Here is a 12,829-nt window from a genome sequence, read left to right as displayed (position 1 = left end):
CATAAGGCTCGAGTGAGGTTCACTTTTTAGTTAGGCAGCCGGTGGCCCCAGGGCCAGTTCCTGAGATGTCTGAGATGAGTTCTGCCAGCGGTCCTCACTCAACTGGCCTGTCTGTGGGCCAGGCTAAAAAGCGTTCTTAACATGCGAATGAATCCAAGCTGATCCAACCGGGAGGGAAGTCTTTGCAGCAGTTAGTCAGGAAATGGGGCGGGTATTTATGGGTTAAAAAGAAGTGAGGCTAGATCCCTACTTCATCATCATGTACAGAAACTGGCTCAGACTTGATCAAAGGCCTAATTTTAAGAGCTACAGATACGCCATACTTAAAACATACATGTAGATCTCCATGACTTTGAGTTAGGCGATGGCTTCTTAGCTGTGACATCAAAAGCAGAAGTAAGAAGAAAATTTGGACTTCATCAAAATTAAAAACTTGTTTTCAGGTTATTTATTTCAATGGTAGAGTTTGGGGTGGGGGAGGCAGGAGCCGCCATCCAGCCGGAGGAGTATTTCGGAATTATGAGCTTCTTCCAGGTCTCCCATGCAGGTACAGGGCCCAGGAATCTGCGCCATCCTGAGCTGCTTTCCCAGAGGCATTAGCGGGGAGCTGGGTGGGAGGTGGAACTGCCAGGACACAAGCTGGCACCCAAAGGGCATGCCGGTGCCTGCACCAGCCCCAAAACTTTGTATTTCAAATGACATTAACAACAACCTGGAAAATGGGAGAGTATTTCCAAAAACTATATACTTTCTGACTTTTATCTAAACTAGAACTATCATAACTCAGTAATACATGGGCACTTTAAAGATGTGTGTTCGCGGGCCTGGCTCCGTGGCCCAGCGGCTAAAGTCCTCGCCTTGAATGCACCCAGATCCCATATATGTGCTGGTTCTAATCCCGGCGACACTGCTTCCCATCCAGCTCCCCTGCTTATGGCCTGGGAAAGCAGTAGAGGACGGCCCAATGCATTGGGACCCTGCACCCGCATGGGAGACTCAGAGGAGCTCCTGGTTCCTGGCTTTGGATCGGCACAGCACCAGCCGTTGTGGCTCACTTGGGGAGTGAATCATCGGACGGAAGATCTTCCTCTCTGTCTCTCCTCCTCTCTGTATATCTGACATTCCGATAAAAATAAAAACAATCTTTAAAAATGTGTGTTCATGGGGAACACATACTATAATAAAACTATGCACAAATTTCAAACTTTCTTGCCCCAGAAAATTTAAACATTATTTATTTAACTGGAAAAGCAGATTTACAGAGAGGAGGAGAGACAGCTAGATCTTCCATCCACTGCTTCACTAACCACTTGGCCGTAGTGGGTGAAGACCTGAAGCCAAGACTTCTTCCAGTTCTCACTCATGGATGCAGGGAGCCAATGCTTTTGGACCATCCTCGGCCATAAGCAGGGAGCTGGATCAGAAGTGGAGCAGCCAGGACACAAATTAGCACCCACATTGGATGCTGGTGCTTGCAGGTGGGTGATTAGCCTACTGAGCCTTCACACAAGCCCTGCAACTTTCAATTCTGTTTTTTCATGAGGTTTTTGAACCAAAGATATAACTCCAATTTTAAAATACACAAAGAATTTTGTCTAGACATTTCTCCAAAGTATGTGTATAAATGGCCTATACAAAGTACAGATCAACATTATTGTGTCGGGCGGCAGCCAAACAGCTCAGCTCAGCCAGCTTCCAGTTAGCATACCTGGGAAGCAGCAAAGGATGGCTTGGGTAAAAACCAAAACCAAAAATAAGAGATAACTTTAGATCCCTGCTGGCCACTTGGGATACCACTTGGTAAGCCAAACCCCTGGCTTCAGCCGGACCCAGCCCCTGCTGTTGTAGGCACTTGGGGAATGGGCCAGTGGATGGAGGAGCCCCGTCGCTTTACCCTTCAGATAAATCAGCCTCCAATAACCAGAAATCCCAGAGGGAGACACGACCTCACACCCATTAGGATGGCAATAATTTAAAAAATTATGTTTTTAAATAATTTTTAAAGTTATTTAAGGGAAGGGAGTGATAATTGTTGGTGAGGTTATGGAGCAATCAGACTGTCCTGTGCTGCTGGTGGAGTTATGAAAATGTTGTAAGCACTACAGGAAAAAGGCGTGTCGGTTCCCTAGTGGTTATGGAGTTTATAATCTGACCCTGCAGTTCCATTCCTAGGTATGTAACCAAGAGACAGTGAAAACATTTGTTAACACACAAAAACTTGTGCACAGTATTCCTGGCAATATTGCCCCAGTTGGGTGTTCATATAGTGGAATGTTATTTGGTGACAGAGAGAAATGAAGGACTCCAATGTGGATGAACCCCGAACTTTTGCTAAGTGACAGGAGCCACAGAGATCACACACTCTGATTCTCTGATGAAGTGTTAGATGGGTGACTATAGAGACGAACGTTAGCGGTGAGTTGTGTTTGCCACTGTCTGGAACCTGTCAGGTCCCAGCCCTATTCCTCCTGTGTGCATCAGGAACCTGGCCTCCACCCCTGGCAAACCTCCGGAGTGTGCTGCAGGTGAGGCCAGCCTACAGCGCCGAAGACAGGCCTCTGGCCTGCCACTCCCACACCTCTGAGGCCCCAGCATCAGGCCCTGGGCCACCTCTCTCTGGCCACCGAATACGTATTCTAAGGCCTGTTGGTTGTCCAGGACTATTTTAGACAATGTCTGCAGGCTTTGGGACTGCCTGAAATGTAGGCCAAATTGCCTAAACTTTAATCTGGTATTTTTGCATGAGATCTAATAGCAGTTTCCAGAGAGCATCAAGAGGGCGGTAAACACGTGTGCCTTGCAGTGCCACAGCCTGAATAGAAAGCACTGCCTTTGGAAGGTGTTTGCGTTCTTTGGTTCGCTGGAATAGGCAGGCTTATCATGTGTACCTGGTCCCACACAGCACAGCTTCAGCCCCTGGGCCGGGCAGTCATCTTGGGCCTGTGTGCTTCCTGCCTCGGGCCCTCCAGGGCCTCCAGCCTGGGTGGTAAGGCTCTAGTCCCAGGTCCATGAGCCATGGGAGGCCAGCCTCCACCCCTCTGCAGTGTGGCACAGGCACAGGGTTTCTTGACAGGGCAATGTAGATGTTCCGGAGTTAGAAGGCAGGGAGGGTGCTCGCTCCAACAGTACTAACATTGGGATAGTACAGAGGCTAGCATGGCCTTAGTGCAACGATGACATGCAAATTCCTTCACATGGTAAAGACCATTTTAAAGGAGTGACTTTCCTACATGAACTAATCTGTCTTTAAAAAGCCCCTGATTCAGCTGGACATCATTTGGGAAAATGCAAACACCCAGGGGCGGGTGCTGGGCTGGTCCTTCCTCTTTACCGCGCGGGGCATTGCGGAGCTCCGTTATGGATTCTGTCCCTCCAGCTTTGCGTGCAGCGTCATGGGGCCCAGGCTGACAGGTGCACAGCTGCCCGCCTTCCTGCAGGCCCTGACACGGCACCCCCAGAGACTCTTTGGACACAGGCCCTCCATATGGCAGGCAGCTGAATAAACGCCTTCACTGCCACATCCCCCTCCCTTTCCTGTGGAAGCTGGGCTCCGAAAGGGAGGCCCCCGAGCCTGCCCCCACCCCGGCCTTCCCTCCACAGTGGTAGAAGCATTGGCTGCTCCCCCACTTCACTGAGAATGCTCAGTGGTGGCAGAGTCCCTCCGAAAAGTCCAGCCGTGTCCTGGCCTTCCCTGGGTCTTGCTTCTTTCTCTTGGTGGCAGAACGGGACACTATCTAAGCTGCTTCCCAGGTCGGCTTCTTCATTTCCCAACTAACTGTGCTGTCAATGTTTATGGAAAGCATTCCAGAATCTTCTCTCTGCCTCATCGGCCTGCCCACTGTTGAAGAATTGGTTGTCTTCTGTCAGGGTCGAATATAGCGCTACGTAAAATGTCCCTTTTAAGATGTGCTGGCTGAGCCAGATGAGCAGGGGGAGTGAGGGCGGCTGCAGGGGCCGCGAGGCGAGGGGCGTCCCAGTGCTGCAGAGAGCGGGCTGAGGCTGCCGCTTCCGGGCCGTCTCCTCGGGTTGTCCACCAGCCTGCGGTTCACCCCGCCTTCCCCCACAGCACTCAACATAGTTGGGGTTCCCAGCCAGTGAATGGAGCCACATTACTCCCTCACACAAGGAAACTTCACACGATCCCAGATAGTCTCCGAAACACTCGCTGAACGCCTGGCGGCTTTCTTGCCTCCGCGTTTCTACTTCTGTCTTTATTGTAAAAAGGAAGGAGTGTAATTTCTAGTGAAAACCTCTCATTTAAGCCCTCCCTTTGTCAGGAGGCTCCCAGCAGCCCCCGCCGAGCCCCACAGGCTGTGGCCAAGCGCAGCCTGGAAGCCGAACTGCCACGTCCACGGGCTTGCCTCCGCTCTCCCCTACAGTTGTTATTAATTTAGAAGAGCCTGGGGTTTAGGAATGAACCAGCAATTTCCACTGGAGTCACTTAGGTAGACATTTTCTCCTAGAAACCATCAGGCTGGAATTATGATCCTGTGGAAGCCTACACCAGGCCCGCCACACACTGGGGGTCTCCTCGTGCCTCACCCCATTGGCATCTCTGCATGAAATGCCAGCAGCCCCGGCGCCCCACACTGATGGAGACTGGCTCCCTTAAACGCTGTGACATGGCCTTGTCCCCACACAACCTCACCTGGGCGCAGCCAAGCTGGTTCAATTCAGTCAGGGTTCGCAGAGGTTCCAGCCCTGCCTCTTATCTTGAGAGCTGGGACTGGCTTCAGCTACAGTTGCATATGGCTGTACTCCCCGCACCTGCCCCCAGGCCTGCAGGGCACACTCCCGATCCAGCCTCAGGCCCTGGAAGGGATGAAAGGCAGCCAGTCTGGACTGTCACGATCAGATGCTAAGGCTGAGAAAATGTCACCTCAGCACAGGTCCCCTTAGAGAGACCAAGAGTCCCGCTGAGGAATCTGGGGCAAAGGTGTGGCGGCAGCGAGCCCTCCGGGATGGCAGGCAGCATGAGGCTGTGTGCAGGAGGCAGAGTGCCATAGCTGCCAGTGAACAGGGCGAGGGGACACCTGGTCATCCGCCCCCAGCGGTCCTGGCTCCTGCCCACTGATCTGTCGGTAACCCTCCCCTTTGCCTTCACAGGAGAAGTACCCACACACCGTGCGGCTCCCAGAGGGCACCGGCTCCCGCTACATGAGCATCTGCAGCACCAGGCGGCCGGGGTAAGTGCCCAGGTCACAGACCCTGGGTTCCTGGTAAGCCAAGGGTTACAGACAGTACAAATGGGGAGCAGCCTGCTGAGGACTGAAGGCTGGCAGCTAGGGGCGTCACTGCGGGCACATGTGCGGTCCATAAGCAGCATTGGCAGGGAACGCGGGAGGCAATGTTCTCTAGCGCCAACTTGTGGCAGTTCTGCCGTGGGGCACTTTGGGGATAGCGGGGAGCTGTGTGTGGAAGCGGCAGAGCCCAGTAAGCCAGGCTGTAGGGGCACCTGGGGAGGCAGGGTCCCAGCTCCAGCCTCGGGCGCCTCCCTGGCCTCCAGTGCTCAGCTCCAGGCCTTGTTCCTCTGTGCATGCCCTGGTACAGAAGGGATCCTGGCCCTGTGGGCGTCCGGGCAGGCCTCTGTGCTATGCAGGGTCTCCCTACACGGCTTCCCCCCACGGCGACCACCCCACACGGTCTCTGCATCTCTGATCCTTACTCTACAGTTCTCCCATGACTCCCTTCAACGGGCTTCCTGGAAATGAAACTCCTGGGTGAGGATGGGGGGGGAGTCTTGTGCTCAACTGCTGCTGCTGCTTTTTAAAGATTTATTTTCATTGGAAAGTCAGGTTTTACATAGAAAGACAGATCTTCTATCTGCTGGCTCACTCCCAAAATGACCACAATTGAAAACTGGCCCACCCCTGTTTTAGGTTTGCCTTAATCGTTGTTTGGAGGATTCAAATAGATGAAGAAGGGAAAGTCTCGCCCAAGCTGGATCTCCTCACCCAAGTCCCACAGCAAGGTAGGACCTCCGAGTGCTGGGCGACGCCTCGGTGGGACAGCCAAGCCACTGGATGTTTCATCACCTGCCCGCATGCGGCAAGAAGCTGAAGTCGGAGGGCTCACTCCCGCACTCTGCACATCAGCAGATTTGAAAACATTTTTCGATAACCACTCCAAGTGCATGCCGCTCTGAGGCGGCCAGGCTACCCGAGCATGCGGGCACCCCAGGGGCCAGCTGGGAGGAGGGGTGCTCTTGGGGAGATGTACCTCAACATTTCTTACCAGGTTTATGCTTTCTTTGCAGCTCTTGAGCTGGACAAAAACAACGTCACAGAGATGGCACCTCTTAGCTTCCGGTCCCTGCTCAGCGTGCTGGGGATAGAAGGTGCTGTGGAAAGCCTGATACAACTGTTCTGTGCAGAGAACAAGTAGTTCCCGGACTGCAACCATGCAGGCATCAGACGGTGCGCTCGACTATAAACACTCGCTAGTTCCCATGGCGACCACGCCCTTAGAGGATGCCTGCCATGCAGTTATGGCATGTTATGTAAACTCCCCTGACGTGGGAAGTAAACTGAGCCATGCTCAGCACAAAAGGCCAAACAGTGGTATGCAGATAAGGTTTTTTTTAGGAAAATGTACTGTCAAAAGTGGCTGGCCCACACCCATCTCTCCAAGGCTGGCCCAGCTCCTGCCACCTGGAGGCTCTGGGAGGCAACAGCAGATACAGCCTCATTTCCAGAACATTCCTCAGTAGCTCAAGGGATTTACACCCAGCCAGCGGCATCCTGTTGTGAGAAGCTGCATTTCTCAGCTAATTCCTCTTCTGAGCCTCAAAGAGAGCCTGCCTGGTTCCTTTCACAGGGTCTAGGTCACAGACACACACACACTCCCACCAACCCCACCCCAATGTCTAAACATCTCATCTGAACCTGATGGCGCCTTCAGCTGCCAGGATCCATGGGTGTTTCCAATCTGCAGTGTCCAGCAACAGTGGCACCTGCTGGGCCAGCAAGCTCCTGGAGCCCCAGGGCCGTGAGGCTGGAGAGCCCCAGGCAGCTTCTGTCCACCTGCTGCACATGCCCCCAGGCCCCTCCCCAGCACAGCACCCGAGTGAGGCTCTCCCAGCCCCCAGGACTGTCCACAGGCCCCCAGGTTGGCACAGACAACATGCACACAGGAGAGAGACTGTCTGGAATCAGAATAGTCAAAGTGTCTTAATGCATAAACAACCTTTTCGCATCTCTGAAGTTAGAAGTAAAATATTATGGCAGAATTGAACAATAAATTCTAAAAGAACTGGCTTGATTCAAACGAGTGTAATTCTCAAGTTATCACAAACTTCCCACAAAAATTTACAATCATCAAAATATTTTCCTTATTTCTCATGTAGTATTTTCATATAATCCCATGGTTTACTAATACTATATTACAATAAGCCTTCATTTGTCCCTCAAAATGATGATATAAATAGTCTGTACAAGCAACCATAGGATAAAAAACTGAAGCCAAGATTCCCAATGGTTTTATAGCAGCCAGGCACACCCAGTGACCCCCTGTAAGAATGCCCCCAACACCAGCCACACACCATTCCCTTCTGGCAGACCCGAGGGCCGCAGACAAGGCCAAAGGTCACACACCCTGTACATCCTCCTGGCTCTGGCCCCCAGCACACCAGCGTGGGGCGCTCTTGCCCCAGCAGCTTGGCAGGTGATGGCTGCTCCCCCACCTTCTACAGCAGCAATCAGGTGGAAAGCAAGCCTCATCTCCCCGCTGAAGAGTGAATCGTGAAGCATAACTAGTCCACGCTCGCTGAGTGGTTTCCATCCTGCCCTGAGTCCCGTGCCCCCTGCTGGCCTTGCACAGCGCCACTGGCATCGGCATCTCCACAGGGACCAGACCACTCCAAACCAGTGTCTGCGACTCCCGCTCACGGCCTGTAGCAGGGAGCCCAAAACCTGTGCAGAGAAGGCAACACGACTCAGTGAGGGAAGTTCCAGTAGTATCCATGCTTCCTTAAAAATGCTCATGACAATTCAAGTTTTCTAAGTTAGGAGTGTGGTGGTAGGAGATCCAAACTTGGGTCTTCAATAAGGCTTCTGCATCGGAGAAACAGACGTGAGCCCGGGGTGGAGGAGGGACCCACCCAGAACGTCTTCCCAGGGCTTAACGGACACTTCCATTTAAGACCAGGAGCAACTTCCTGGGACACAGGGCTCACGTCCTACATTCCTTGTCCTGGAAGATGTTTCTAGTGCTCTTCAATTCCATGTCTGCGAGAGGCAGCCCACAGGCTAACTGCAGGAAGATTCAAACCAGTCACTCAACACAACAGAAGGTTAACTCTAGCGCTCAACCCTCACGGGCGTCAAGTTTTCCAGACATGGCAGGGAAGACTGTTAGACCTTATGGAGAACTAACGTGCAATCTTCGCTGTCCTTGAAGCGAGGCGACAGCACGGGGTCCTCTTTGGGATGGGCAGTCTTTGAGTAGAAGCTGACTATCTTGCCGTCCAGTGTGTACTGGTGAGGGATGCTCTCGTAGGGTTTGAGGTCGAGGTCCAGCACGGACACGGAGAAGGCGAGCTGAGACCTCGACGAGCGGATGACGGGCCTCTGATCAGAGCTGCAAGCAGAAGGCAACGTCAGAATACACGGAACTGCGGGTCCCCTCGTCCCAGGGCCCCCCGATGTGTGCCAGCTGTGCCTGTGGTATGGATGGGGGCGGCACACCGGGCAGCAGAGGGTTAAAGGACTAGCTGGAGAAGCAATCACACACAGAGAGCACGGGTGATGCTCCCCACCTCCCCAGGATATAAACAAACCTCGACAAAGTCACTTCATCGCGAGCCAAGCATTACAAAACCTAAGAAAAAGTAGATCCGGGCACTTGACAGCAAGTCACACAGACGAGCTGTCCAGCACTTCTCCCATGTCCACAGAGAAGCCAGGCTCCTTTACGCTGTTCTCATGTTTGCAGAAAGGGACCTGGCTTCAGGTTTTACTCTCCAATAGGATTAAGGCTTTGCATTTTCTCAGGGTTTCTCGCAGGCTTTGTAATATCAGAGCAGTCATGTGTTCCTAACAAAACATGAATAATTACTTGTGCTTAAACTCTCCTAACCACTCGGAATCTTGTACTAAGAGTGTGGTGTGTCCCGCACTGCTCCACGCCATCAGCACAGCAGCATTCCCAGAATGATTGAACAAATTATATGAACCCAACTCAGTCCAGAGAATACCCAGGGGCTCTGTTCTGCACCTGCCACTCTCCTGCATTCAGAAATCATTAACACACACACACATACAAGTTTCAATAGCTTCTGCCTGGGAGAGGAAAGCAGCGCATGCACCTTCCTGTTTCACAGTAGACTGTCGCCTCATTCCTGCTCCAGGACTCTGTTTATAGGAAAAACTGAATATTCCTATTACTGGGGTCATTACTCTCTCATAAGTATTAGAGAATAGCACATCACTCATGAGCATCAGAAGGCCTGCAGGCCATCTCCGGCTCATGCAGTCTGGACACCAGAAACCTGGGAGGGGCTGGACAGTCCAATCTCTGGCCCATGACAAGGACTGTGTATTTTATTTTCAAAAAAGTTACTTATTTGAAAGGAAGTAATGATTTCATTCCCCCAAAGACCCGGCAAGGGCAGGCCTAAGTCAGGAATGCAATCCATGCCTCCCGCGTGGGTAGAAGCCACGGCCACTGCTTCTGGAGATGTCCACGTTAGCCCAAAGTGGGCACCAGAACTGGAGGCAGCCATCAAAGCCAGGCATTCTGACACAGGGTACAGGTGCACCTTAGCCACCGGGCCAGCCGTGAAAGGGCCTGGGGACGGTCCAGCTTTCCAGTTCTCCACCCACACTGCCTGGAACAGGAACTCGGGCAGAGCAGCAAGTTAGGGACGGGAGGACACGGCTTCATTTCAAAATCAAAAATTATCCGCATCAACAGAAAGGTGGTGCGCTCTGTTGTCCACGGCACAACAGGGGTGTAGTGGGTCAGAGCCATCAGCCTGTCTGTAAGCTGTGAATTAAAGTCCTCAATTACAGCGTCGGGTGTGCTGTGTGTCTCTAAAATGCACAGCTGGTTTGCAGATCCCAACCTCTACTGTGTCTGCATTTCCCAAACATCACCCTTCGGCCACACACAGCCACCGCCAGCTCTTCCTCCACAGAATTCAGGGGTTCAGGCTCCCCAGGGTTCCGCTCACCCTGCCCACCATGCTATGCTAGTGGCCCCGGCAGACCCTTCTGACAGGTGAGTGCAGCCTTGCTCCTTGCAAGCCACCACTCACCTACATCCTCCCTCTAGCCAGCACACAGTACCTCGGCCCCGGGGTGCCCCTGTGTCTGGAGGAAGGACAACAGCAGGTAAGGCCACTTCCCTGGGTGGGACCCACTTTTCAGAATCCTTCACAAGTCCAGGGCTGTCACGGACTCAAATCCCTCTTCTGTTTGGTCACAGGAGTCTTCTTCCACAGCCTTAACTTCTCCCAGTTCCAAGGTTCAAGACCAGCCAGTAACGTTTCATTTTTTTTCTTTTAAAACAATATTTCGGAGGCAGAGTGACAGAGACGGAGAAAGTGCTCCCGTGTGCTGATCCGCTCCCCGAGTGCCTGAGCAGCCAGGGCTGGGCCAGCCCGAAGCCAGGCTCATTGGCAGCCGGCTGGCTCAGCAGCAGGAGCGTGCAACTCTAACAAGCACTCCAACTTGGGGTGCGGGCAACACACACAGCAACTTCACTTGCCACATCACAGCGCCGCCTCTGGCAGGCTTTCAGACATGGATGCTGAGATGAATTCATTCAGAAAGTTCATGGAAGGACGACGCACTTCCCACAAACTTTCTGAAGCCTATGGACATTGTAAAATATTTCACAATATAAGATTAAAATAAGCCTATATCAGTCTTATAAAGCTGAACATGGGGATATGCTCAGAATAAAACATATGACTGAGAATAATAAGCCATTTCCTGAACCATGCTAAGACGCATTAAGACTGTTTTCAAATTATCTAATCAAATTCCTTCTATAAAACACATGGCCAGAGCCATGGCACATCAGGCTAAGCCTCCATTTGCAGCACCAGCATCCCATATGGGCACTGGTTCAAGTCCCAGCTGCTCCACTTCCAACCCAGCTCCCAGGTGATGGCCTGGGAAAACAGAGGATGCCCCAGGTGCTTGGGCACCTGAACCCATGTAGGAGACCTGGAGGAAGTTCCTGGCTTTGGATGGGCTCAGCTCTGGCCATGCCTCCATTTGGGCAGTGAGCTAGCGGGCGGATGATCTCCCTGTCTGTCTCCTCCCCTGCCCCAGCCCTGGCCTCTGAGGAGTCACAGATAACAAGTTCCTGCAGGTGAAATCTCAGGAATCCCAACCCCACACCTCTTCCCTATAATTTTCTTCTTAAGATGTATGTATGTATTTTATGGAAGGGCAGGTCAGATTTACAGAGAGGAGAGAGAAAGATCCTCCATCTGATTCACCTACCCCCAAATGGCCACAATGACAGGCGCTGAGCCGATCCGAAACCAGGAACCTCTTCCGGGTCTCCCACGCGGGGTGCAGGGTCCCAAGGCTTTGGGCTGTCCTCGACTGCTTTCCCAGGCCTCAAGCAGGGCACTGGATGGGAAGTGGAGCAGCCGGGAAACAAACTGGCACCCACATTGGATCCCGATGCTTGCAGGGTGAGGATTTAGCCATTGAGCCATCACGCCAGGACCTCTTCCCCTCACTTCTTCACCAAGTTGACCAGAGTTAAAGTTGACAAGCTCATCTGTCTGCCACACTAACTCACACCCAAGTTCTGCCCATCTTATCTGTATCACATCCATGCCACTACTGACTTGCCCCGTTTCCTGTTTTCTCTGCTGGGAGAGGATCCGGTGTGATGTTCTTTGGGTGATGATCCCTACACCCTTGTCTGACAGGGCCACGCTGTCCTGTCTCCTCCCAGCACCTTAGCCCCTGTCGGGCAGGTGGTCCAGAGTGGGCCAAGCACCCGGGCTCTCAGCCACTGCCCTGTCACACCCCTGGGCACGAACAGCCAAGCAGGCATGGGAAGCAATGGCATCCGTTTCAGCAGCAGAAAGGGAGGGCTTGGCAGGAGCCTCCGGGAGGACCTGCCTCTTCCAGCACTCCAGTGTCCCTCGTGGTATGCTTGTGTGTGAAGTGTGCAGGTCTGTGCCTGCGCAGGTAGTCCTAGGCTATCCTGACCCAGGCGAGGCCTGGAGGATGAGGTACCTTCCACAGATTGTGTGGGGAGTGTCACCTCTGAAACCTGATTATGACAGGAATCTCATCAGGCTCACCCTGAATTCCCACAAAAGCAATGGTTCGGGCGGGGGGAGAATGGTGGGGCGCTCCAAGGAGAGAAGGACATACCAGATGCATTGCGACAGGCTTTTCAACATGGAAGGGGACACTTGTACTAACTGGGCAGAAGGCCAGGAGTGAGACTGGGGCTTAACGAAGCCTGGACAGGGCTTAGGCTTTGAGAGATACACGTATCTAAGCCCCCGTAGGCTGCTTTCCCAGAACCTAACCATTAGGGCAGCAGTTCCACACAGCACTTAGGACACTACCTAGGGCACTGGCACCCAAAGTCAAGTACCCGACTTCAAGCCCTGACTCTCCACTCAGCCTGGCCTCCTGCGAAAGCCTTCCCTGGCACCAAGTTGCCCACATGGAGAAGCAGCTCGCACTCCCCGCTCCTGGCTTTGGCCTGGGCGATGAAACAGCAAATGGGAGATGTGTCTCCTCTTTCTGCCTTTCAAATGTGGATCCGAAGCAGAGCAGCCAATTCAAACCGGCTTCCATATGGAATGCTGGTACCATCCCCAGTAAGTAAAATTGTAAGAAATTAA

The 12,829-nt window shown here is 52.8% G+C and overlaps 2 protein-coding genes across 2 annotated transcripts in view; one reads left to right on the top strand and one right to left on the bottom strand.

Moving 5' to 3' along the window:
• Positions 1-6,889, top strand: part of CENPP (centromere protein P) — a 246,272-nt gene extending 239,383 nt beyond the window's left edge. Inside the window, exons 6-8 of the mRNA XM_004598825.3 lie at positions 5,107-5,186; positions 5,880-5,971; positions 6,257-6,889. Coding sequence (XP_004598882.3) covers positions 5,107-5,186; positions 5,880-5,971; positions 6,257-6,384 — 300 coding nt within the window. The 3' untranslated portion in view covers positions 6,385-6,889. The remainder of the gene's footprint in view (positions 1-5,106; positions 5,187-5,879; positions 5,972-6,256) is intronic.
• Positions 6,890-7,679: 790 nt separating this feature from the next.
• IPPK (inositol-pentakisphosphate 2-kinase) overlaps positions 7,680-12,829 on the bottom strand; it is a 67,530-nt gene continuing 62,380 nt past the window's right edge. The window contains exon 13 of the mRNA XM_004598819.2: positions 7,680-8,577. Within this exon, the coding sequence (XP_004598876.2) occupies positions 8,352-8,577 (226 nt within the window). The 3' untranslated portion in view covers positions 7,680-8,351. The remainder of the gene's footprint in view (positions 8,578-12,829) is intronic.

This window comes from Ochotona princeps, chromosome 14 (genome assembly GCF_030435755.1).
Source record: "Ochotona princeps isolate mOchPri1 chromosome 14, mOchPri1.hap1, whole genome shotgun sequence".
NCBI lineage: Eukaryota > Metazoa > Chordata > Mammalia > Lagomorpha > Ochotonidae > Ochotona > Ochotona princeps.
The sequence above is the reverse complement of the archived record's forward strand: the minus strand, read 5'-3'. Positions and strand labels throughout refer to the sequence as shown.